The following is a 26,956-nucleotide window of genomic DNA, read 5'->3' on the forward strand; positions in this document are numbered from 1 at the left end:
CAGGGAAACCGAGGCACGGCACGCGGCCAGGAGCTGCTCGCAGCCATCCAAACGGCAGACAAAGGCGACTGGAGCACCTCTGCTGCTCCCGCTCCAGCCCCAGCCTCCTCCAGCCCCGAAATTGCTTTGGCGGAGCAAAATTGCATCAGCGACGCCACGGATGGAGCCAGATTCGCCGCCAGCACCAGCCGCCCTCCGCCGCCCGCTTTCCCTGCGCGGCAGCCCCGCCAGGTGGCACTTGTGTCACAGCGGCGCGGGGACCGGGGGGCGGGACTGGGGCTGGAAACGAGCCGTGTCCGTCCGCGGCAGAGGTGGCGTGGGGACGGGGAGGCAAACTCGGGGTGTGCAACCTGCTCTCCCAAGGGAGCGCAGCCCCGCTGTCCGTGCCCGGCCGGCGAGGAGCAAGTTTAGCTGAAAAATTCACCCCAACAGAGGAGCACGGCAGAGACGTGCCTTGCTCACAGCCTGCAAGAGGTTCTCTGCGAAAACCCGCTTCTGAGAGAGCATCTTGAAAGGTTGTGTGGGCTCACACCCTGGGGTGCAGTGGGTGCTGCCGCCTCCTGCCCAGAAGCTGGCCTGCCCCACCAAAAGCATGAAGGGAAAAGGGCAGAGACCTTGGGGCAAGTAGGCTGCTGTCAACATGTTTTTCTAGTAATAGAACCCTAGTCTTGAAGTACATGGTGTGGTTGGTTTGTCCATCTCTACCCCAAAGCTGGATTGTCTCCCTAAACTAAGATGCAGTTCCCCTGCCTCCTCTGTCCCTCCGTGGGCAGAGATGCCACATGTTCCCAGCATCTCCCTGTCCTCTCCTTCAGGTCATGCAGCCCTCCAAGCACTCCACAGGCTGTCATGCCACTCTCTGTGTGCCAAGCTGGGGATGTGCCCCTTTCACTGGGCTGTGGGCCCTATGACAGTGCAGAGACCAGTGGGGGGAACCTGGGAACCCCATACCTCATCCTTGGGACCCACCCAAGGGCTCTGGCTTTTCAGGCTGCAGCTGATCCTCCATGAAATCTTCCAGATCCTACTGATCCATCCCTTACCCGGAGGTTGTCTGTCAGCCTTGCAGTGGGGACGAAGGAGGTCCCTGCAGAAGTGACTCCCTCTCTCTCCGAAAAGACCCTTATTCATCAAGCTCTTGCTATTTTTTTTTTCTCTCTCTCTCTCTCTCTTTTTTTTTTTTTTTTCCATGGACATTAAAAATCTGAAGGCATATTTAGAGAGCAGACAGCTTTGGGCGGGTGTTGCTGGCTAAAAGATCCTTTCCTTCCCCAGATACAACCCATTTGTCTGCCTGGCCACCCCCTCCCGCCCCAGGAGTGGCTGTGCTTGGGTGCACGGTGATCTGTTGGGATGAAAGTCGCTGTATAAAATATTAGCATCAGGTCGCAGCATTCCTTCCTCCTGGCCAAACTCACATTACTGATGATGAGGAGCTGAGCTGTGATGCCTGGCCAGTGATGCAAGGCTCGATTTTTCCAGCACGGCTTTCCCTTGGGCTCCGTGCTCCCCTGCTGGTGCAGCCCCCGGTGGTTTGGGTGTGGAGCCGTGCCAGCCTCCACCCGCTCAGGATTCGGCCCTGGAAGCTGTCGAGTTGCAGCTACAGTTGGAGCAGGGCTTTCTTGGTGGTAAGATTTTAAGCGCGGCTCTGATGTCTCTGATGTCTCTCATGCCTTTTGGGTGGAGTGTCTGCCCCAGCACCCCTGGCAGGGGGGTGATCATGTCACAGAGGGGACAAATCCATGCAGGGGGGGGGGGTGGGAGGCTCAGGACCCCGTGGGGACCCTCTGCAGAGCCCAGGAAGGTGCAGATTGGTGCGGGAGTGGGGCAGCATTCCCCACTCGCTGTCCCCTCACTCTGCACTGAGGACTTCCTTACCCAGGTGCTGACCCATTGCTAAGTTGTATCCCCCTCCCTCCGTCCCCGTCCCCCCCGTCCCCCCCCCAGTAACAAACCTGTGTTGGGCTCTGATCCCATTTATAACCCCAAAGCATACACCTGCAACCCCCTCCGCCTCCCTCCCCCCCAACACCAGCAGTGCCCGTGCTGGAGTAAACAGCGCTGACAGGATCGGGTCCCTGGGGTCTTTGCCTTGGTGACAAGCTTGTCCCTCTTCACGTCCTCCCCAGTCCCAGGAGGAGCTGAGCTTCACCATCCCCCGGGGGTGGAAGAGCCCCCAGCGAGGGGGCTTAGGGGAAGGGCCAGGGGCTGGGGTGGGGGATGCCCTGCGTCCTGCGCTGTGCCCAGTCCCAGCACCCATGGGCACAGCTCCGGGGAAGGGACGAATTTCATGCGGGAGCCGATGCAGGGCAGAGGGATGCTCGGGGAGGGGGTTGTGGGAGGGAAGGGCCGGGGCTGACTGGTGCTGCCGGGCTCCCCGTCAACCGCCGATCCGCACCTAGGGTCGGTCTCTGCTGACCTCTCGGTGAGCGAGGGATTGTGAGCCAGGGAGGGATGGGATCTGCTCGAGCCTCTGCCAAGAGCTGGCTCCAGATCCGCAGGCAGCTCTGGGCTGCATTTCCCCTCCGGCGCGAAGCAGAGCTGGGGTGTCCGGGGCTCCCTCCGCACTGACACAGAGCCCCCCGAGCCTCGCTGCGCACCGCGCCCCGCGGGGAGGTGAGCCGGAGGTTGGGGGGCTGCCGCGGGGGGTGGAGGGGGGAGTGGAAGGGATGGAGGGATGGACGGACGGACCGACGGACGGATGGGTGTGATGGTGGGGTGGATGGCTGGGAGGATGGAGGGAGGGATGCGGGGATGGAGGAGCGTGGCGGGGAGGGAGGGAAGGAAAGAGGGCAGCAGCGGGGGGTGCCGGCGGCAGCGGGGTGCCGTGGGGCCGGGCGCTGGGGCGGGGGGGTCCCCGGCCCCCCGGCGGGGCGGCGCCGGCTCCTGTAACCCCGCCGCTCTCTCCCAGCCCTATAAAAGCCCCGGGCGGCGGCGCTTCCCCGCCGAGCCCCGGAGCAGCCCTCGCCGCCTCCCCGGCCGAGCCGAGCCGGGCGGCAGCCTCCGGGGCGCAACAGGCCCCCCCGGGCCGGCCACGCGGGAGCAGCACCCCCCCCCCCCTCCCCGCCGCCGCAGCCCCCTCTGAAGGGCAGGGCCCCGCTTGGAAGTGTGGGGGGGAGCATCCATTCTCCCCCCGCCGCCTCCACCGGGAATCGGGGAGGGGCCCCTGCCCCTCGGCCCGGGGGGACGGAGGGAGCGCGGAGCCGCCGGAGAGGGAGGGGAGGGCGGCGGGGCCCCCCCGCGGCTGGCACTGCAGGTACCGGGGGCTGCCCCCCCTCCGCCGGCCTTGGCGGTATCCTCCTTCCCGGCCTGGCCCCCCCGGCACTGCCCGCAGCTCCCCCCCCGCGCCCCTCCCTTCTCCACTTGTTGCTGCCCGGCGGGGCTGGGCTGCCTGCGGGCGGAGGGCGGTTTTATTCCGGGAGGGTGGTTTTGGAGGGGGTGGAGGTTGCAGCCTCCGCTGCCGGCCTCCGGCAGCCAGCGGTATCCGGCTCGGCTCCAGCCTGCTCCCCCTCGCCCGGCACTGGGGCTGGCGGAGGCCGGAGCGAAGGCTGAGCCCCCCCCTTTTCCCCTCCCCAGTCCCATCTCTGCTCCCCTCGCCCGCCTCCGCCGACCCCCAGCTCCTCGCCCCGAGGAAGAGTGCGCGAAGCGTGCGCCTCCCATCCACCGAAATCTATGATCAGCTCGGTGTGTGTCTCCTCCTACCGTGGACGCAAGTCGGGGAACAAACCACCTTCCAAAACATGCCTGAAGGAAGAGATGGGCAAAGGGGAAGACTCGGACAAGATCACCATCAATGTAGGGGGCACCCGGCATGAGACCTACAAAAGCACCCTGCGGACTTTGCCGGGCACCCGTCTGGCCTGGCTCGCTGACCCTGATGCCCAGAGCAACTTTGACTTTGATGGTAAAAGCAATGAATTCTTCTTTGACCGCCACCCTGGGATCTTCTCCTACGTGCTCAACTACTACCGCACTGGCAAGCTGCACTGCCCGGCTGACATCTGCGGGCCTCTCTTCGAGGAGGAGCTGACCTACTGGGGCATTGACGAGACCGATGTGGAGCCCTGCTGCTGGATGACCTACCGCCAACACCGCGATGCTGAAGAGGCCCTGGACATCTTCGAGAGTCCTGAGCCCGGTGGAGGGGCTGGTGGAGAGGAGCCTGAAGAGGAAGGGGGTAGGGAGATGGCCCTTCAACGCCTGGGCATGGAGGACAGGCTGCCAGGGGCGGCAGGGGCTGCCGGAGGGGGTGGCTGCTGTCGGAATTGGCAGCCCAGGATGTGGGCACTCTTTGAGGATCCCTATTCATCCAAGGCAGCAAGGGTAAGCTCCCAAAAAGTGCTGGCGGATGGGGATGGGGCCGTGCTGGTGATACCTTCATCTCCCCATCTCCGTGGGTGAGATGGACTCTCCACTGGGTGTCCCCTTACTGACATGGGGCATGTTGGCCATCTCCCATCTTATGGGAAGCCTCTTCTGTCATCTCCCTGTCCCCTCCCAACTCACTGCACATGGGCTGAGACTGGTGGCCACTTTCACACCCTTGGGTGCTGCCAGGCATCTCCTGGCCTGTCATGGAGGTGAGGGATTGTCTGTGAGAGCTTTTGGCAGGGCTGAGCCCTGATGGAGTTTTAGGATGATCTAGGACAGGCAGGACTGTCTAGTTTCCTCTTCCTTGTATGTGTACACACACCAAAAACAGTGTTTAATCACACAGGACAGGGCCTATGCCCTGGCACGTGTGTCAGCGGGTAGGGAAATACTAAAATTGGGTCCCATTGAAGCAAATGGGATCCTCACATTTGTTCCCAAGGAGCTCGTATCCCTCTTCAGGCCCAAAAGATGCCCTCTCCATCCCTGCCAACACCCTTGTCCCTGTACCCACGTCCACCACCATCACCACGTTGATGCAGCCCACATGCAACATATGGTCCCCATCAGCATATTGAGCACAGGCTCACAGCTGTGGTTCTCACACAGAAACACACATTCACACACCCCTCTCAGAATCACATAATCACAGAATGGTTTGGGTTGGAAGGGACCTTAAAGACAATCTAGTTCCATCCCCCCTGCCATGGGCAGGGACACTTCGCCCTAGACCAGGTTGCTCAAAGCCTCATCCAATGTGGCCTTCCAGGGATGGGGCATCCACAGCTTCTTAGGGCAACGTGTTCCAGTGCCTCACCAGCCTCATAGTAAAGGACTTCTTTCTATCCAATCTAAACCTTCCCTCTTTCAGTTTAAAGCTATTACCCCTTGTCCTATCCTTACATCCCCTGACAAAGAGTCACTCCCCAGCTTTTCCGTAGCCCTCTTTAAGTAGTGGAAGGCCACTGTAAGGTCTCCCTGGAGCCTTCCCTTCTCCAAGCTGAACAACCCCAACTCTCTCAGTCTGTCTTCATAACAAAAGTGCTCCAGGCTCTGATCATCCTCATGGGCCTCCTCTGGACTTGTTCTAATAGGTCCATGTCTTTCTTGTGCTGGGGACCCCAGAGCTGAACACAGGGCTCCAAGTGGGGTCTCACAAGAGCAGAGCAGAGGGGACAATCCTCTCCATCACCATGCTTGCCATGCTGCTTTTGGTGCAGCCCAGGGTACGGTTGGCTTTTTGGGCTGCAAGTGCCCATTGCTGGCTCATGTTCAGTTTTTCATCCACCAGTACCCCCAGGGCCTTCTCTTCAAGGATGTTCTCTTTCTACTCATGTGTATTTGTGCTGTATTTGTGCTTGGGATTGCCCTGACCCAGGTGCAGACCCTTGCGCTTGGCCTTGTTGAACCTCATGAGATTTTCCCAGGCCCACCTCTCAGTCCTGTCCAGGTCTCTCTGGATGGCATCCCTTCCCTCCAGTGTGTTCACCACACCATGCAGCTCGGTCTCCTCAGCAAACTTGCCAAGGGTGCACTCAATGCCACTGTCCATGTCGCTGACAAAGATGCCAAACAGCGCCGGTCCCAGTACTGACTGCTGGGGAACACAATTAATCACTGGTCTCCACCTGGACATCAAGCTGTTGACTGCAACTCTTTGAGTGCAACCACCCAGCCAGTTCCTTACCCACTGAATGGTCCTGCCATCAAATCCGTATTTCTCAGCTTTAGAGACAATGATACTATGGGGGACAGTGTCAAGTGCTTTGCACAAGTCCAGGTAGGTGATGTCAGCTGCTCTTCTGCTATCCACCAATGCTGCAACCCCGTCATAGAATGCCACCAGATATGTGAGGCATGATCTGCCCTTAGTGAAGCCACGTTGGCCATCATCAGTCACCTCCTTACTTTCCATGGGCCTTTGCAGAGTTTCCAGGAGGATCTTCTCCATGACCTTGCCAGACACAGAGGTGAGACTGACTGCCTGTAGTTCTCTTAGTTCCCTGGGTCTCCTTTTTTTCCCTTTTTAAAAATGGCAGTGATATTCTCCCTCTTCCAGTCACTGGGAGCTTCATTGGACTGCTGTGACTTCTCAGATATTATGGACAGTGGTTTAGCAACTTCATCCACCAGTTCCCTTGGGACTTGCAGATGTATCTCATCAGGTCCCATGGACCTGTGCACCTTCAGGTTCCTCGGGTGCTCTTGCACCTGATCTTCCCCTACAGTGGGTGGTTCTTCACTCTCCCAGTCCCTGCCTTTGGATTCTGTGACTTGGGTGGTGTGAGTCTTCATCCACGCACATCTCTGGGGACTCAGTACAGCGTGTACGCACACTGTGAGCACATGCAGGTGCCAACACCCACCTCATGACCCCTTTGCAGATGCAGACAGTCCCTATCCATAGACACCAATGTGCCTGGGACGTGTTCCCCATAACCAGGAGCGTCTTTGGGCTCCCAGCCTAGCCACTATCTTGCATGGGTGTCTCCTTTCGCAGATACTCTTAGATCATCCCCAAAGTGCTGCCCACTGACCCTCAGACACCTGCCCACGCAGTTCCAGAGCCATCCATGCACATTCCCCCAGCTTTGAAATCTGCCATGCACGCACACATACATGCAGGCATTTGGGATCTAAATGAATTCTGGATGCCTTTAGAGGTGTAAAAAACCATCAATGGTAAGAAATCCTGCAGGCATTTCACACCCACCAGCAGCTCAAAGGGCAGGGGGTCGGTTTCTCAAGGAGGTGTTTTTGCAGCTAACGTAAGAACAACACATGCACACACACAAAAATGTTTGGGCAGCAAGAGCTTTACTCGTTTTAAAAGGGGTATCTGATCCTTTCTCCATCTTCAAGTGCTCGTTGCCTCTGAGAGATGTTCTGAGTGTTTAAATGCTTCAAATAGAACACAGAACAAAGCAATACAAGCAAACAAACAAACAAAAATCAATCAAGAAAAATAATTCAATTCAGATTTTTCATGTTATTTTTCATGCGCACTGAGGCTGCTGTCAGAAAGGCATTCACTAAACAGAAGCGGCGGGAGTGCGTCGGAGGCAGCAGGGAGGGCTGTGATGTGAGCTCTGACTGGGGAGATAATGGTGGGATGGAGTGGGACCAGGCTGCACTGGGAGCTCCCTGCTTCCTTCTTTTTTGCCTCTCTTGGATAAGGGCTCAGCTTAGCACTGCTGTGGGGATGGCCACCTTCAAGTTGCTCCAGCAGTGATTCTCTCAGGTTCTCCTGGGTCATATTTTCCATGCTGAGATATCAGTGTGGTTTTGCAACAGCTTAGGAAAAATGCTTTGGCAGAAGCAGAAACTGAAGCACATGGAGGTGCACCTGACCCAATTGACAACAACCTGTCTAGTGCACCCAGTTATTGAGTGCAGTGGTGGACTATGGTGTCACTGGTTTGGTGTCACTGTGTGGCACAAGGATGCTCTGAGACCCATGAGCACCTCTGCAGGTGCAGCGTCCAATGAGCCACCCCATTTGGGAGTGGCTGAAGTGGGACTTTTTTCTGCTACCCCATTTCAGAGTTTCTCTGCTCTCTTTCAGAGGGGAAGCAGAGGGTCAGTGCTGACCATCAGCATTTGGCCTGGGGATGCACTGGACCCTCCCCAGGGCAGCTTTGGAGTAGTAGATTCTGTGGGTGCTCGTTCCTGGAGCAGCCGGTCTGGTGCATCTTGCCAAACCTTAGCATCAGCAGGAAGGAGAGCCGTCCCAGGTTGTGTGCATAAAAACCCTCCCTAGATCTTGTGACAGCAGTGACTAAGAGTCTCAGGGTTAATTTTCTCTGGTCCTTGCTCCTCCCCAACCCCAGAGCAGCCCCTCTGGCCCTGACTTGGTTGGCTTGTGTCTATTTCCATCTTCCCCTCTTTCCAGCATCTCTATCCCTGCACCTCCAGACCTGGCAACTGCATGAGCGTGTGGTTAGAAATTTTCCCCCCACATTTTGAACTGCTCTTCCTTGTAGTGCCATTGCCCATGGGTTCATTGCCTGCTTTATCTAATCCAGTCTCAGAGGTGCCAGTGAAAATATGGTGTCTGGTGTAGTTGCCATCCCAGCTCAGTGTAAAACTCTGTTGTTCTGCATTGGAAGCTACTCTGCTTCTGGTGTTTGGTCTGCTTCCAAGTTCAGCTCATGTGTAGCTCCTTTTTTTTTTTTCCCTTTGCAGCTAAACCTGACCTCACGTCCATTGGAAATTCCAGGCCAACCTGTAGGGTCATGTTTTTTGGGAACAACCACCCCAAACTGTACAGACTATGTCGAACCACCATTCAGATCAGCAGCAGATTCTGGAGAACTTGTTTGGTGGGACTTCTAGTGCTGTATTGGTTACTGCTAGGTATAGACATGGATTTTATGTTATTTTAAAGACATTTTTTGGAGCAAGACAGAGGTTAGAGCTGATGTAAGATGTCTCAGGTCAGATCTTCAGCTGACGCAAAACTGGGGCAGCACTGTCAGCTTTGGAGGGGGAACAGTGGTTGGCACTGGCTGTGAACGTGACTCTGCTATTTTTAGAGAATGCTGTTGCACCTGGGGCTAAATCAGCTCTCACCTCCACAGTTCACACAGCAGGGCTGTTTCATTGCTTGAGTGTTTGCTCCTCTGGGGGAGTGGCAGCAGGGTCTTGCTATCTTCCTTGGTAATTTTGTTTTTCTTACTTTGCTTTGAGCCTAAGCTTTTAATCTTTATGTGTCCTTGAGATTACCCTTATGGGCAAACTCTGGAATATTACTCAGGACCCAGATGAAAATTAGATTATTTTGGCCATGCCACCACCTGTGTAGACACTCTTGTCTGCTTAAAATGGCCTCAGTTTAAGATCACACTTTGGTTGGATTTGCTTCCCCAGTTGTGCAGGGTTGGGTGCAGCTGGCTGGCAAGAGAGGCCTCACAGCGTATGGTCCAGCATGCTTTGATCTGGGGGGTACAAAGCATCTCAGCCCATCCCTGGGCAGGTGTCCATCATGTGGTGGGGGAGAATCATCTTCCAGAGAGTTCTCCCTCAATTAGAGTCTGGCTTAAACTTCACACCTCACTTCTGGAGGAATGATTCTCCTACACTGGACCCACACAGGCTTACCCTTGGGGACACCCTGTGAGGATACTCTCACGTTACTGCCAGTGTCTGGGGCTGTTTTTTTCTCCAGCGTGACTCAGGCTATCTCCACTGCTTATTCACTCCAGCCGAGGACCTGGGTTGTCGTCTCCAGCAGGCTTGTGGCACGGCTGCCTGCTGAACGCAGCCGGACAGCTGGTCTGATGGCAAAATGAGCCGCGAAGCTCTGTGAGCAGCGGGTCAAATCCTGCCCAGTGTGTCCAGGCTGTGTTAGCAGCAAGGATCTGCTCCTGAGAAGCCAAAGCAACTGTGCTTTTGTGCTGGATGGAGGTAGAAGGAAGGTTTTTCTGCTCAAGTGGCTTTTTTCAGGGGCTCTTGCAAACAGATGCTCTGGGGAATGGACTCATCATGAGCTCATCCTGTTGGGGAGGAGAGGGCTGAGCAAGGATCGATAGGGGGGACGACAGTGTTTTCTGTGACACAGTTGCATGCTGCTGGCCCCTCCTAGCTCACACCTGAGGTGAAGTGGCATCATGACGTGGGGAGGAGACGAAGGTCTCTCATGTTAGAGAGGGGAAAGCAATGGGAGCCACCTGTGTGTCACTGGGTTTGAGCATAAGTGCAATGCTGGGCTGAGCTCTGCCAACTGCTCTCCATGTTCTGCCCCCCCACTTCCTGGGGCTGCTTGTGAGAAAAACACCTAGCACTGACTCACTACTCAGGGAGTATTGAGGGGGCAAAAGGACATACATCTCTGGTCCATGCCGAGACCACACATTAGGTTCATAGAATCTAAAGAACATCCTGGTTTGAAAAGGACCTACAAGGATATCTCAGCTGGGGGATTTTTGATGAGTGTGGGGGAAAGCTCTTCGAATTAGTCCTCTGAAAGTTGCCTTTCATGTGTGTTTCTTTTCATGTGCTCAAGTGGAGGCTTGCTCCAAACACAGGCTGCTGCAGGTCTCCTTTCATTCCCATACCTGTCATCTCCAACACATCTCCAGCCACAACTGGAGCCTAGTGCACCTTCCTGCGTCCATATCACAGCTCTTAGAGAAAGGTCCTGGGCCGATGACCCCAGACTCTGAGGTTTGCTCACAACTGATGGGAGAGGTCCAGGGGATGCTCCCCATTCTCCATTCTTGGTCTTGAGGAAGCAGGGACTGAGTGGATGGCAAGCAGCACAGCTCCTGGGGTGTTTGGAGCCTCATTTTTGTCAGATGAGGCCTTCTCCCATCCCTGTTGATGCTGTTCACTTGCAAGGATTAGAAGAGATGTGCCAAACACAGGTGACAGGAGAAGTGTGCCTCAGCCTGTCCTGCAGTTACCATCATCATGGTACATAAAATTACTGCTCTCCCCCACCAGTTGACCCAAATCTTTCTACATATTCCCAGGAAGTTCAGCTAATGGCCCGTGTGATTTAACTTTTGCAGGTAGTTGCTTTTGCCTCTCTCTTCTTCATCCTGGTCTCCATCACAACCTTCTGCCTGGAGACACACGAGGCCTTCAACATCAATGTCAACGTGACGGAGACCCTCGTGGTTGGCAACACCACGACAATCCTGCTAACGCATAAAGTGGAGACGGAGCCCATCCTCACCTACATTGAAGGGGTCTGCGTCCTGTGGTTCACCCTCGAGTTTTTGGTTCGGATCATCTGCTGTCCAGATAAGCTTCTCTTCATCAAAAACCTGCTCAACATCATTGACTTTGTGGCCATATTGCCCTTCTATCTGGAGGTAGGTCTTAGTGGCCTGTCCTCCAAAGCTGCCCGGGATGTGCTGGGCTTCCTGCGGGTGGTCCGTTTCGTTCGGATCCTCCGGATCTTCAAGCTGACACGGCACTTTGTGGGCCTCCGGGTGCTGGGCCACACGCTCCGGGCTAGCACCAATGAATTCCTGCTCCTCATCATCTTCCTTGCCTTGGGGGTCTTGATTTTTGCCACCATGATCTACTATGCTGAGCGAATCGGAGCTAAGACATCCGACTCCAGTGGGAGTGACCCGACTCACTTTAAGAACATCCCCATTGGGTTCTGGTGGGCTGTGGTCACGATGACAACACTGGGCTACGGTGATATGTACCCCAAGACCTGGTCGGGCATGGTGGTGGGGGCTCTCTGTGCATTGGCTGGGGTGCTCACCATTGCAATGCCTGTGCCCGTCATTGTCAATAACTTTGGGATGTACTATTCCCTGGCCATGGCCAAGCAGAAGCTGCCAAAGAAGAAGAAAAAGCATATACCCCGTCCGGCCCCACTGGACTCCCCTACCTACTGCAAATCCGAGGAGAACTCCCCCCGCAACAGCACCCAGAGTGACACCTGCCCCTTGGCAGTAGAGGAAGGGGTGGCTGAGCGGAAACGGTCAGGTGAGACCCCAAAGGTTGGGCAGAGGGAGTGGGAGACCTCTGGGAGCCCCCAAGGCTATGTCTATGTTCCCCTGTGTCCCAGAGTCCCTGGAGATTTCCCCATTGCAGGATGTGGCTCCTGGCTCTTGGGGTGATGAGCTCGTGGTGCAGAATGGGCCAGGACACCTGGGTACTGGGGGCTGTGTTGGTGGACCAGGATGCTGAAGATCAGGACCCTCCACCTAAGGTGGGCATAGCCCCAGGGGAAGGGCCATATTCTGCTCTCCAGAAATGCACTAAGCCCCCTTGGTGTGATTCAGGGTGTCCCTACCTTGTTCAGCTTGACAGAGATTGGACCATTGGCTCAATTCCCATCCAAGTTTGGCAAAGTCCTTGGGATAGATTTATTTTTTTTTTATTATTTTTTTTTTACTTCCCACGACTGTAAATTAGGGCCAGCTTCACCAAAATGGATAAAATCATAGACATACCCTGGGGCCTAACCTCACCTTCTCATTCATCTTCTAGTAGATAATGGCATTCCTGCATGACAAGCCCAGTGCTGCTCAGGAAGGAGCAAAATCAGCCTCTGTGCATTTTTTCTTTGTTCTCATGTATGGAGATGAAGTCTGGGGCTTTTCCAGTCTTTTTTCTTCGGAGAGAGCTCAGAGCCCTGTTGTGGGCAACATTGCTTGGGCTGAGCTTGGGGGATCGAAGGAACCTCTCCATGGTGTCTCTGCTTGCTGTGGAGGCTGCTTTGCCCTTCTCACCTGTTTGCTGCCCCAGAGCAGCCAGCTTTGCAGCAAGTAAAGGGGAGGGACCATGAGAGGGCTGTGTCCTACACAGTGTTCACTAAGTCACCTACCTGGCCATCTGCCTAGCACTGGCCTTTCACCTGTGAGGACACAGGGAGATCCCAATGCCCTGTATGGGTGCTTTCCCTTATAAATGTCCTCTCCAAGTGCCTGTACAGTCCATCTGCCCCAAGAGACCCATCAATGAGGAGAAGCAGGAGGAGCTATTCTGCAGGAGCAGATCAACCCTATCCCTCTAACCCTACACTGATTCAGGAGCTTGAGACTGGTCCTCACCAGGTGCAGCATCTCAGCTAACAAACCACAGTCACATGACATAAATTAGCACTTCACCACCACCCAGAACAGCCCCAATCTCAACTGGTGTGAATTTAGAAAAGCTAATTCCCACCAACTGTGGGAATGGTTTTCAAAGACCAGGGACGTTTCTTCCCTGGCCAGCCCTGCTTGGCTTTGTGCAGGGTATATAACCCTCATCAGGAGCAAGAGATGCTATTTGCTGCTTGGGATTAAAATTCAGCATGGTCCTTCTTCCCTAGTTAGCACATCCAGTTGGGACATGCCTGAAGTTTTGGGAGCTGCTGTAGGCTTTCTGCAATCTGGTCTTCTGCATCCTTGCATGATCTAATCAACCCCCTCTGTCCACCCTGAGCGTGTCATCCCATGGGTTTATCAGCTGCTGATTATTGTCTGCCACCCTCTTGTAGACTCCAAGCAGAACGGTGAGGCCAATGTAGTGCTGTCGGATGAGGAGCAGCCGCTGTCACCATCTGATGAAGAGAAGCGGCCCATGCGGCGCTCTAGCACCCGGGATAAGAACAAGAAATCCTCCACGTGTTTCCTCCTGGCCACGGGTGACTTCTCCTGTGCAGCGGATGGAGGCATCCAGAAAGGTATGGCTGGTGCTGGAGGTGTGGGCTGGGGAGGGCCAAATGGAGGAGGGAAGTGGAAGTTTACTGCATCTGTCCAAGACTGTGGTTCATCTCCATTTGCCCAGCTGGCTGTTGCTCTCTGCTCCCTCCAAAGCCACTTGCCTTCCTGCCTTTTCATCTGCTTCATCCCTGTCCACTACATCTCTCTGTGTTAGCTCTATCCTTTTTGTTTTCTCTTCCCCCAAGTCCTCCTCCCTTGGCTGCCACCATCAGGGATCTGTGACCTCATGCTGGTCACACTGCCCTCCTTGGGGACAGTCCTGTCCCTTTGCTGCCCAGTGCTCTGGCTCTTCTTGTCTCTCTAACTCTGCTCCCTGGTCCTCACCCACCCATCTCAGGGTGGTGTTGAGAGGATACTTCTCCTGACATCATGGCTGAGGAAGGTCAAAAGATTTTCAGTAAGCAGAAGAGCCCACAGGCTTTTCTTTTTCTCTCCCTCTCTGATGTCTTTTGGTGGGTTTGAGCGTGGGGAACTGCGATGTGTCAACTGCTGCCTTGCCAAAAGCACCAGGTTGCCAGAAAGCCTGTCTCCTCCAGGTTTGGAAAGTGAGCTTTGTGAAGTGTTGAGGTTTTCTATAGGAAACTGTGGGGGAGACTAGTCAGGAAAACATAAAATTCTTCTACATGTGACAAAATGACCGCTATCTTCAGTTGTGAACCTTCACACTGCCCTCCAGCCTTTGGAGTCCCCCTCCCAGCACCCCAGCCCCTGGGAGGATGCACCCACTGCCCACCTTGAGCTGCAGAATCTGTCTGCACTCTCAGTTGCTAGGTTAATTCTTAGGACATAGCTCAGTTCTGCAGTTTTCTTGCTCATTTGTACATCCAAGGTGATGTGGGAAGATGTAGCTGCAGTCTGACCTACTTCTGCCTCCTTGGTACCAACTAATCCCAGTTACTCCCAGTAAGTAGTCCTAGCTACTGGGATCAGAGCAAGTGACCTGGGACCAGGCAGGAGAAAAGATGATGCCCTGTATTTCTGAGCTGTGCACTGAGGCCTCTTGGCTCGAGGTGTTGGTGCTTTAGAGACCCCCACAGGTTTGCTGCTTTAGTGTTGCTTGGGATGGTAAAGACTGGATGGGTTTAGGATGTAGGAAGGATATTGGTTTTGGGTCTGTGACCTCTAGTCTAGGTGCTTTGGTCCATCTCATGCCCCTGGCATCTCTTACGTGGGAGTCACCTGCTCTGAGGTGCAAGGCAGCCCAGCTTGACCCAGGCTTCCCTGGGCCAGGCTCTCTTGCAGTCCTGGAGTTGAGGGTAGGCATCTGGGGGCAATCACAGTTATTACGTGAGCAAATTGGCTGTGTTCTGTGAAATCAACAATTCCCTTTGGTGTTCCTGCTCAACCTTCTCCCTTAAAAAGAGGAGGGAGAAAAAAAAAGCCTTGTTCATCTTTGGGCAGAAGAGTATTATACAGATATTTGCTTGAAATACTTCTTGTGTTTCCTGGAAGTACCATTTTCTGTAAAGTAGTTCTTCTAATATTTGCTGATGAGCAGAGGTGAGGGGGCTCTAGTCCTGCCTTGGATCTGGGGAGGACACTGAGCTGGAATGGATAGGAGAGAAGAATGACAGCCCATGCTGATCTTCATCTTTACAAGATGCTCAAGTCAGGCAATTCTTCAGCTGAAGCATTTTATCTTTGTCCCCTGAAACCAAGGGAACTACAGGAGATCTAACTGCTGAGGATCCAGTGCTGCTCTTGCTGGGCTCCCAAATAAGATTACTGGGTTGTAGAAGGCCAGATTTTTATTTTATTTCTCCATGCGTGGTGGCATCTACAGATATTCAAAAAGGCACTGTAGTGATCTTTCTTGGGTCGTTCTGGTGTCCTTCCTGCAAACATCAGAGTGCTACATACGGTTAAGAACATGTACGTGGCTCACTCACCAGATCATTTCAGCAAGGTAGGGGATGAAAAGTGGCTCTGGTGTTTAGAGGAGCCCAAGCAATGTGTGAGACCTTTTGGGAAGAGAAAACCTCAATATCTACATCCTGTTTGTGCCACTGGGGATGGATAGATGGGACACTGCCCCGGGAGGTCCAACCTGATGTCTTCACCAGTGAAATGCTCTGGTGTCATCAGGGTTAAGGGTGGGCAGCGATGGTCTGAGTGGCAGAGCATCCTCCTGTGCTCCTGCCCAAAGGAGCTGGGCGCTGCATAGGCGCCTCTTCCCTCAGTCCTGATTTATCGCCTGCTGAGGCTGTTTGTTCTGCTACTGGGATGTTGGCAGCTCTACAAATTGAGATGAGTTTGGTTCTGAGCCCGATTTGCTGATGGCCATCTGTCAGATCCTGGGACAGGTACCGATGTCTGTACAAGCTGTGGAAATCAGGAGATGGGGTTGCTTCAGGAATATGCTGCAGATCTTGGCATCCGTCATAGTTTGAGCCTGATGCCAGTGGTTGGTTTCTCTGGGGCAGCTTGAAGAGAAGAGTTATCCCTGCCCACTACCCATTGGACATGGGCCCTGGAGAGGATTGGGCTGTACTGCAGCATGGCACCTGCACCATGGCATGTTCTCTTGTCCCTGTTGCTGCTCATAGTGGTGTCACCTTGCTCCCCTGCTGCTGGAGTCTGCTTCACACTGGCTTATCTCCCTCCAGCAGTCAGAGCCTGCTCAACAGTTCCTCCAAATGCATCCTGCTGGGACACAAAGACTGGCATGGGTCTGTCTTGGCATGTGAGCACCTGCCCTTTGCCTGCATGCAGGCATATGAAGGCAGGATGAGTCCAGCACACCCCTGGCCAGCAGCAAGCAAGATGGGTTAAGATGGTCTAGCAAAAGCAAGACAGTGATTGAAACCAGAGCGGACTTTCTAGAGAAGCTACAGGGAATGGGGTTAAATGTAGGGAAGGGGATGTACCCTTCTGGTCAGTCAGGTCTTCCAGCACCTCTCTTCAACAGAACCCAGCATTGTAAAGCCGCAGTTCTTTAGCTTGGCTGCCTGAGCCCAGTGCATCATGCAGCTGATTTTACTCTGTTGTTTGCTATTAGTGCAGAGTTGTGACCAGCATGTGGATGGCACAGTGTGGGATCAAGTGCAGGAATGCTCATGTGAGCATCTGCCAGCAATGCTTAGCTGGGAAGGAGCAGGGACAAACCCACGTTTGCATGGGGACATGCGTGCAAGTATGCGCAACCAGCAGGCGAGCGCCAGGCTGCCGTTATAAACACATACACGTTTTTGGGCAATGCCACACGCTTTCATTGCCCCATCTCCATCTGCTGCCAGCTCAAAGCATGTGCGGGTGTGCACGTGTGCTCATGCTCCGCAAATGTTTGCAAAATGGGGAGCACAGCACTGCCAGCCCCCGGGACACAGGCTGCCCTGCCACTGTTTGTGAGATGCCTCCATGCAGCTCCTTGGCAACAAACCTGTTTTTAAAGCAATCCTGGTGACCTCCATTAGCACCTACTCAAGTTGCTGGGATACCAGCTCTGCTAATGAACTGCACCGGTAGCAATTAGAAGAATATGGCCCTTGGGCGCTTTGCAGCTTGACTTCTTAGTGGCAACTGGCCTGGAGCTTGGTGGAAAGCCATGACAGCCTTCAGGGCTGAGGAACATCATCCTGAGCTTGTTCTCAGGTGCTTGTGCATGGCTCTGGGTGTGCCAGGGAGGCCCTGGAGTGATCAGGCATCTTTATGAGGTGTGGCCCCAAACTGTGATGCTTAAGACTTAATCAAAACTGGCAGCATGATTTGCCCTGTAAGCCCTCTCTGCCTCTGTTGTTTGGGCGATAGGTCCATCACCTATCCCGAGCTTTTGGTGACTGGCTGCAGCCAGGTATGATCCCAGGGGCATTTCTCAGCATAGAAAGCAGGCAGAGAAATGCATGAGCAGCTCAGAGAGCCTTACCACTTCTGGGAAAAGGGCAAGGTTTGCTGAAGGATGAGCCCAGTGCCGTGGTTAGGGGGGTGTTTTGAGGCAAGCGGGCTCTGCATTGCCTGCTTGTTGTAGGTGGGACACATCCCTTGCTTGTCATGAGGCTCTCCCCAGCCCAGGGCCATGCTCGCTTTCCCCCCTGGTGTGCTGCGTGGATTCAGACCAGTGGCTTCATGCCAAAACATAAATAAGGAAATTGCTCTTCTGTTTGGAGACTGCTCCTGCTCCCATTGCAGGAACTACAAAAGCTTTGCAGGAGTCAGCAACAGGTTTAGGCAGGTGGCTCTTGGTCCCCTGTCCCTTCCCTGCTGCTGGGGGACTTTCAGATGTGAAAGCCCCCCCGGTGTTCTGTAGCCTTTCAGTACTGTGCTCGTGCCAGCACCCTCCTCAGGGGTGCTTGCAGGGAGAAAGCCGCAGCGTCTCTGTTGTGTGCAGCCAGCCCTGAGCCAAGCCCAGAACACCCGTCATGGGTGCCTCTGCACCAATGCAGAACCCAGGGACTTGCTGTCAACCCCCTGAGAGATGGGGGAATGGTTTGGGAGCTTGGAACTGCTGAAGGGGTCATCCGTTGCTTTGTTTTTCTGCTGTCAGGGTGCTGTCCCCCACTGCTCCTGCCTGGAGAGCACAGCAGCAAGCGCTGTGGGGCGGTTTGGCTCCTGATGACCACGAGCATCCTCAGCTTTCCTCGCTTTGGCAGCAGAGCTGGCCCTGTGAGATGCAGCAGTCCAGAGAACAGATCTTTGGGCTCACGTGGAACATCTTTAAACAGGACTTCTGTTTGGATCTAAAAATCCATTTTTCAGTGCAAATACTTATTTTCTTTCCCAAAGAAAAGTGACTTTTGACCTGGAAGAACATTTGTTCTGGCTGTTGCTTTTCATTATAAGCTTGAGCAATTTCTGGCTTTTTGGGGGAGTGTGAAGGGTTTCCATGCTTAAAGAAATAGAAATACTTGCTCTTCAGTGCAATTTCTCATGGAAAATCTCAAGCATTTCTACCTGCTTCTCTGCATACAGAAAGGTCTCAGCAGCAGCTTGCTGCTGCAGTGGGCTTAAAAACCAGAGCCGGGGCAATAACTCCTTCCAAATCTCACATTTGTTTGAATTTTGCTGTTTCCTTGTTTGCTTCAGCCCACAAAATCCCCAGACTCATGCCTCATTCAGAGAGATCTGGAAAACAAAGCTTGACCTCCCCCCGGACCAATGTTGGGATTACTTGTTGCCCTAACATCAGTGCTGGTGGATGTTTGGCCACTGGTCCAGGAGCACGGACCCTTCCTGACCTAGCTCTTGGGTAGTTCCTGCCTTGAAAACTGGGGTGGCCATGGGGTGGGGGTGGGAGGAAAGGGGCCAGGGGAGGCAGGGCCCCTCGGGCTGGGTTTCTGGCAGGGAAGCCCTGAGCTGACTGGGGTGCATACTCCTCTCCAGTCCTGGATCTGGCCAGCCCCCCTCGACTGTATAGGGATCCAAGGGGAGTGGAGTGGAGCTCTGAAACCTGTTAGGATCTGCAGAGACTGGCTGTGCTCAAAGGACCAACAGTGCCCTTTTTGGATTTTTTAGGGGGTTGAAGTCAGGTGAGGGGCTGGGTGATGCCTCCCCTGGCGCTCTGTGCTCCTCCCTCCCCACCTCTAACCTCACCTCTGTCCATTTTCTTCACAAAGGCTATGGAAAATCCCGGAGCCTAAGCAGCATAGATGGTGTGGCAGGATCCACGGTGGGGTTGGCTCCCCTTGCGTCGCGCTACAGCTCTCCCTGTCCTCTGCGGCGCCCTTGCTCTCCTGTCCCCTCCATCCTCTAAACGCCACCTGGATCCTGCTTTGTTGTGTCAGCCACGTGCTCCCTGTGTTGCTCTGTCCCCTCCCCACCCCGTGACGCCATGTCCCCGGCAGTGCCCGTGCCCAGAGGAGATCCGAGCTGGGACGTCCCCATCGCTGAGAAGTGGGCTCTGACCTCCAGCCGAGCGCCGCAGCTGTGCTCCCCCTGCCCCTTTGCAGGATGTGTCATGTCTCCATTGACCTCGTCGTCTCGTGTCCATGTGTTTGGGACAGTTTCCAGGGGGGTCGGAGGGCTGCTCAGTGGTTCTATTTCCCTGGAAACTTTATTCATGCTAAATAAATTGGGCTAAGGGCATGCAATCCTCTTCGGTGTCAAGCCCTCCTTCCCGTGGGCTGTTTGTGCTGGGCAAAGGAGGCTGAAAATGCAAGAAGGACATGTTGACTCATAAAATTATATATCATTGTGGTGGAAAATGGCTGAGTTGATATCATTTTAGGTTTTCTTTTAAATCAGCCTTGAATTTCTGGAGGCAACAGATGAATAAATCTCTATTCCCTGCCCAGCAGCAGTTCCCATCTTGTTTTGTGCTTTTCTCTGCCTAAATCACACTCTCTGCTTCCCTGCTTGTGTCTGCTTCTTTGTCTGACCTTGGGGATGGTCCCAGGCCAGTACTGAGTAGTTCTGCAGTCCTAAATACCAGCCTGAGGTCCTATGGAGGTGGGAGGTTGCAGGGCCCTGGGATGGGTATGGGGAGCATGTGGAGGCTGGGATAAAGGATCAGTAAAATATGTCGATGAATGTTCTATAAAGAGCTGGGAGATGATGGGGAGGCAAATGTGTGTCCGTTGGAGCAACTGGAAAAGCTGCTGCTGTTGAGCAGTGGGGAAGTGGAAGAGTTGAGACAAAATGGGGCCCGAATGGATGGGGGAGTTGTCTTCTGAGATTGGTCCAGGGTGGTGGGGCAGAGCAATCCCACGTCTGATGGGATGGCAGCTGGATGTGACCCGGGTCCTCCCCCATCCTGGGAGGGTGATGTCTAAGTGCTGAACTCCTTGTTGTGCACTGCTGTTTTTTTGCTCATGTAAATCAATTTTTAGGATTTTGAATGATCTCGGATGTCCTCCTGATCTAGAACAAAACCTGCAGTCCCCTGAATTTTGGCTTGTTTCTTGCTTGGCTGCTCCAGCTCTGCCTCCTCAGAGGTGGCTGGGTCCTGGGTGACTGGAAATAGAGCAGTTCAGTGCTGGCAGCCCTGGCCCCAACCCTCATCCCAGCACACTCATCCTTTTTCCTTACTCTGAGCAAGTCCAGCTTGGGGTAACTGGAACCTGAGGGCTTTCAGCCAGAGGATGGGGACCAAAGTTTAGCCTTGACTATGTTTAAAAACAAACAAACAAAAAACCACAAAAGTTTACATGGATCAAGCTTGTTTCCTTTATCACAGCCAAGGCAGTGCTCATCGGATGATGCAGAGTGAAGATCCCCATGGTGCAAGGCTGCTTCCTGAAGTATTTTGGCAGATGCTGCGGCCAGGATGTTTCTGCTCCTTCCTGGGCTCCCTGTGCCTTAATTTCCCTCTGTGTAGAGAAGGGACTAACAATGAGAGCATCCTGCAGTAACTCTTGTTGCCACCACAGTGTAAGAGATGCTACAGAAGGAGAAAGTTTAAATGCTTCACCCTGTTTCACAGAATCACAGAATTGAAGGGGTTGGAAGGGACCTCAAAAGATCATTGGGTCCAACCCCCTTGCCAAAGCAGGCTCCTTAGAGCAGGCTGCCCAGGTAGGCATCCTAGACGGGCCTTAAACGTCTCCAGAGAAGGAGACTCCACAACCTCCCTGGGCAGCCTGTCCCAGTGCTCCATCACCCTCACTGTGAAGAAATTCTTTTGCATGTTGGTGTGGGACTTCCTGTGCTCTATCTTGTGACCGTTACTCCTTGTCCTGTCCCCACAAACCACTGAAAAGAGGTGGGCCAAATCCCTCTGTCTCCCACGCCTCAGGTATTTATACACACTGATGAGATCCCCTCTCAGTCTTCTCCAGGCTGAACAGACCCAGGTCTCTCAGCCTTTCCTCATAGGGAAGATGCTCCAGGCCCCGTATCATCTTTGTGGTCCTCTGCTGGACTCTTCCCAGGAGATTCCTGTCTTTCTTGTACCGGGGAGCCCAGAACTGGACACAGTACTCCAGGTGAGGCCTGACCAGGGCAGAATAGAGGGGGAGAATCACCTCCCTTGAGCTTTGTTATTTTCCTTTCCATCAAGTTGGATGAGCTGACAGGAGGAGCCAGTCAATGTGTCCCCCTTCATTTGGGAAGAAAGCAGACCCCTGTGAAGCTGACAAGAAAACCTCACCTTTTATTTTGTTTTCCTTCTTCCTTCCTGCCTTCTTCTGCCCCAGCCTCATCAGCAGATTAGGGAGATTCAAAGGAGGGAAGAAGAAAAGAGGGGGAAAAGCTCAGTGCTGAGCCGCTCCCTGGGAGACTGAAGGCAGGACCAGGCAGCAAACAGACCTGGTGCTGGAGTTTAAGGGTGAATGCTATCCCCTGCTGTCCACCCCAGGGTGTCCCATAGGGTTCCTGCTGTGGTGAGCTACCTCTCACTGGCAGTACATGGGCTCGTCGTATATGGTTTATGTAGCTGTGCTCATTGAATTCCTATAATTAAAGTGCATTCATGCACCCAACAATTCAGGTAACTCCACACGTTTGTGAGTCATGCAAAAGGCACGTAAGATGCTGCATCCACCCCTTGGAGTGGGCTCCTGTACTTGGAGCAGGAGGAGCTGAAATTTCCTGAGTCTGTGTGAGACAGAAGGTGACCCTCCATGCCTTCCCTGGTCTCTGAATCATAAATGATAAATGGGTAAGTCCAAGGTCACATGCTGACTTTGGAGATGAGCCAGGCCCCAGAAACCAGCCCTGCATCATGCAGAAAAGCTTTGGGTTTGGAGGCACTTGCAAGCAGGACATTAACCCCACACCAGGTACAGCCACAGGTCCAGTGTGGAAAACCCTCAGTGGACCATGAGATTTCTCCCTGGTTTCATATTAGAGCTGACATGGAGCTGTGCTTCATAATTTTTAGATTTGGCATTATGCAACTCAGTGGAAAGCATGACTAATGTGCAAAAGCTCCTCTAAAACAACAGAGCCCCGAATGGGAGACAGAGGCATTTCTGTGGGAGGCACCAAACTGTTGAAAAACCCACTGCATCTTCTCTCTCTTCCCCCCCGCCTTCCTCTGAATAAGTGATTTGGAGGATGCAGGAGGGGGAAAAAGATGTTATTTTTAGGAGGGGTTTCAGAGGGCTTGGGGGGTAAGTTAGCAGGGGTTAATCCCTCTGATAACGTAAGAGAAGCTGTAGCAGCTCAGGAGAGCAGACTGCTAAACCTCTCTGTAGCTCAGAGTCTTATCTCAAACAGTGGCCAAAATTGGCTGCCTGGAGAATAGGATAAGAATAGAGCAAGCGAATACGATACTTCCCCCGAATATCCTCCCAGCCACTTATCTATGTTTAGGGATCTGGAGAAGAGTGCACGTTCCAGCTAAGGCAAAACGCACTGGGAGAAAGCAAGGTTGTTTGATTTATTCTTGACGAACTGAATAAATCAATAGGAGTACAGCTGCCTCTGCCCAAGTCCTAAAACAGCATTTAAAAAATAAACCAGTGTGCAGTGATTGAGCTTGCTGCTGCCCTCGTGGCCCAGAAGGCAGAGCTTTGGCGTGTTTTGAGGATGTGGCTGGTGCTGCGGATGCAATGTTTGCTCCCATTAGAACTGCTGTCCCCATCCCAGCAGGACGCTGTGCTTGAGCACAAGCACCCAGTTTGGTGTGAAGCACTGCAAGCCCCTGCCATGGGCACCACATGCACAGGGCTCTCACCTGTAGGGCACGGCACCAGGGAAAGCTTTTGTGCCCCATGCTCCTCTCCCCATTGCAGGTACAGGTGATGCTCAGTACTGAGCATGGGATCAGAGATGCCTCTTCCTCCCTGCATAGCTCCTGGCTGTTGTTTGGAGTCTTTGCATCCATCTGTCCTGTATCCATGTGTATGTCTGTCTGCTGAGACCAGCAAAACAGCTGTGCTAGGGGCAAAAGCAGCTCATTCTTTGGAACCAGGGAGCTTTGGGGCAATTCACCCTCCCCTTCCCCCCCCTTCCTTCCCCTCCCATCATTCAAGACTTGCCTCCTGCTCCTCTCTTTTGCCTGAGGTCCCACATCACTGTCCTGTGCTGCACAGAGGCTGTGGTGAAAGCCCGGGTTGCGTGCAAAGTATTAATTGTTATTGTTGCAACAACTGCTCTGTTTCTCGGGAGATGCCTGAAAGAGCTGAGAAAATAGAAAGGCCTGTCTGTCAGCTGGGCAGGAGGTTAAGAAGTCAAGAGAGTAATTGCTCTACCCAGAAGCAGCCTGTTTCTGACTTCCCCAGCACTGCCAGGAAAAATCCTCAGTGCTTATTTGATGACAATAAAATTAAAAAAAAAAAAAGCAACCCTATTCCTTGCCCATGCTGACGAGGAATGCGGAGAGCAGAGGCAGATGCAAAATAAGATGTAGTTGAGCTTAAAAATAGGAGCCTCCAAGCTCCCAGTCTGTTACTTTGTTACCTCCGCTCAGGCAATTGATTCTTGTTAGAAGAACAGTGGTGGCTTCTGGTCCCTGCCAGCAGGCGATGGCCACAGTCCTGCCCCCGTGGGGAGGCTCAGATCAGTGCCAGGCTCACCTGAGAACTTGGGTGCTTCTTCAGGCAGTGGCAGTGCTCAGTGATGACCCCACAGGGATGTTCTTGGGGCTGTCCTGATTGCGTGGATGATATCTGAGGTGGCTTTCCAAAAGAACAGCCCTGTTAGGCAGCAGCTCCCTGCCCCTTATAGCAGGGTGGCTGCAGGCTTTTGCTCCATCTTCATGAAAGCCCTGGCTGGTGGAGATGGGCACTGCATTGCAGGAGGGGCAGATGTTCACTGGGAGGCGTTTCATGGCAGCTTCATGGGGACCAGGGTCCTCTGCCCACTCTACAAATCCCCCCCCTGCCACCCCACTGCAGTGGCAAAAAGAAGAGGGACCTGCAAAATGGTGCAGGTTGGAGGCAAGAGCCTTCAAAGGCACTTGGGGGCCCAAGTGGAGCTGTCCCAGTGCTGCCCGTTGCACTGGTGGCCACACTAGCTCCTCTGTGGGATCAGGCAGTGCCCAGCCTGGCAGCACCCAGTACTGCGGCAGTGCTTTGGCTTTTAGAGATCTCTTGTTCAGCACCACTTTGGCCTTTTGTATTCAAATGGAGCTTACAATGGGAAGGATGAAAAAACAAACCAAAACAAAACAATAAAAGGAAACCCACCATCAGACCAAACAGTTTTAGTGTAGGACCTACCCAAATGCTGCACTGGAGCAGCCGGAGGCTGGCAGCCGGTGGAGGCAGCGCTTGGGGCTGTTTGGGGAGATGCTTGTAGGGGGAAAGCCTCTGTCCCTGGAAATTTCTGAGGGGTGGCCTTGGCAGCACCACCAGCAAACCTGGGGGATTTTGGGGCTAGGCTGTGCTGGGTCTGAGCTGCAGAGGGGCTGGTTCATGGTTGGCTGTGAGGGTGAAGGACTGGAAACCTGCTGGTGGTGTGTAATCGAGCTGAGAACGATGAGCCAAGATAGGAGGGTGGATTTCTCATGGTGGCTTTGTCTGGGGATGGCGTTTAAACAAAATTCTCTGCTGTTGTTATTTATTTTTAGTCGTGCTAATTTCTCTGAGGCTGGGAAGCTGCTTTCCAAGGCAGGTCCCTGGGGGATGTGGGCAGCAGGTCTCAAGCTAGCACATAAAATGGCTTTGAGCAGGGAGGAGGAGATGGGAGTTAAAAGCCGAGTCGTGTCCCTGGTAAATCAATAGACCTGACGGGGAATGTTTCTGGCCAACCACGAGACCTGCAGTGAGCTTTTAGCTGCTTGCAGGAGTGATTGAACCAGGAGCAGCAATATATTTCAGCAGCTGCTTTGTGCACAGTCAGTGCTGTCTTTTCCCAGGGTGTATCAGAATCTACCCCAAATTGTTTGATGGAGATGAATCTGGGTCCCCCAAACTGGTTCATCATTTGGGGACAAACTACCGAGGAATTTAGGGACTGCAATCCTAGGGGTTTAGCTGGGAAGTGGCTGTTTGGGGGCTTGCAAAGACTGTGTGTGGGGAGTGAATGTCCAGGCTCTGCAGTGGGTAGGGAGAGCCCATCACACAGCTGTGATGCTTGACAGAGGATAAGACATTTCTTTTGGGGAAACCAAGCTGATTTTGGAGCTGTGGGGGGGAAGCCAGGGTGAAACCAGCCATTGGAGCTCAGCATTGGGTTTTGCAGCAAAACTACTGGCTGGAAAGTGCAGTTATGTGGCTTATCGGGTGGATCAGGAGCTGTCTCCCTGTCTGACAGCCCCTCGCTTGGAAACCTGGCACATTGGTAGAGGCATTGTTGTGACTCAGAGTTCCAATCAATGTTAATTAATTTAATGATAACAAATGAGAAAGAGAGGGAGGGAGAGAGAGAGCGAGCGAGAGAGAGAGGAGAAAAAACACTGTGAGATATTAATGCAGTAGGCTTGGCTTTAGGACATCTGGCTTGGGGTAGGTTTGGAAACTTTTGGTCACAAGCAGTGTTCTTGCAGTGAAAAGACTTCTTTCCTCTGTTCTTTGTTTTTACTTTCAAAGTTGCCCCAACTTCAGTTCTGGTTTCTCTGGTTTCTGCCAAGAAAGAAAACTAAGGAGAATCCAAGGAGACATGGGAAATGTCTCCACCTTGCGGGGGGTGTCTCTGGGTCTATTCAGAGGCATTTTTAGCAATTTTGCCTACTTGACTGATAGAATAGCAGCACTTTCTCCCTCCAGAGAAGATTGTTTCACTTTGCAGTTCCTCTGTTTTCTGTGCCCTACAAAGTTTTGGTCCCCATAAAGCTTGGTCTCTCTCTCCCTTGCTTTCTCTTTCTCCACAAATAGCTGATGAAAGCAATCTCTAATGGTGTGTTTCATACCTCTGTCTTTAATTGCAGACACCTGCCAAGACGTCCTCTCTTCCAGTTACCCCCAGGGTGAGGTGGTCACCTTCTCCTGAGCCCCGGCTGGATGTGGGCAGCACCCCGGCGAAGGATGTGTGCCCTGAGGGATGCTCTCCCCGAGGGATGCTCTACCCAAGGCAGAGGGATGTGCACCCCAAAGGATGCTTTCCCTGAGACAGTGGGATGTGAACCCCAAGGGGTGTGTTCCCTGAGGCTAAGGGATGTTTTCCCAAAGGGATGCTCTCCCTGAGGCCAAGGGATGCTAAGTGATGCATCCCACTAGGGATGCTCTGCCCAAGACCAAGGTATGGTCTGCCCAAGGGAGATGCTGTCACCAGTGCCAAGGGATGCTCTGCTCAAGGCTCAGGGGTATGTTCCCCCAGGGGTGCTCTCCCTGAGGCCAAAGGCTGCTCTCTCCAATGAGCTTTGCCTGCCCAGTGCAGCAACCCGAAGCTCTGGCTGCCCCCTCAGTGTCTGGCAGCCGGGTTCCCTGCCAGAGAGGGGCAGCAGGGCCAGGAGGGGAGGTCGGGGGACTGGGGGTTGCCCCATTCCCCTGCCTGCTACCAGCCCTCTGCACACATTGACCCCTCCTCTCGCCCATGCTTTCGGATGCATCCCCTGGCTGCTGCTGTCCTGCTCGAGAGACCCAGCCGGAGCCCAGCCTCCACCACAGAGCCTCGTCAGCTGCTCGCCCCTCACTCCCACCCGTGGCTCCATC

General features: G+C 53.7%; 1 protein-coding gene across 2 annotated transcripts; it reads left to right on the forward strand.

Moving 5' to 3' along the window:
* Positions 1-3,504: 3,504 nt before the first annotated feature.
* KCNC4 (potassium voltage-gated channel subfamily C member 4) lies at positions 3,505-26,956 on the forward strand (the record flags this gene model as incomplete). 2 transcript variants are annotated; one of them, XM_082778256.1, is made up of 4 exons in its annotated part: positions 3,505-4,323; positions 10,884-11,820; positions 13,322-13,507; positions 19,097-19,233. In XM_082778256.1, the coding sequence occupies exons 1-4, from the start codon at positions 3,673-3,675 to the stop codon at positions 19,231-19,233; spliced, it is 1,911 nt and encodes a 636-aa protein (XP_082634382.1). In that variant the 5' UTR covers positions 3,505-3,672. The 2 variants fall into 2 exon arrangements, with proteins under 2 accessions (XP_082634382.1, XP_082634381.1); XM_082778255.1 differs by lacking the exon at positions 19,097-19,233 and adding an exon at positions 26,233-26,956 and having other exon boundaries at positions 3,598-4,323.

This window comes from Aythya marila, assembly GCF_965140915.1.
Source record: "Aythya marila genome assembly, chromosome: 24".
NCBI classification, from domain to species: domain Eukaryota; kingdom Metazoa; phylum Chordata; class Aves; order Anseriformes; family Anatidae; genus Aythya; species Aythya marila.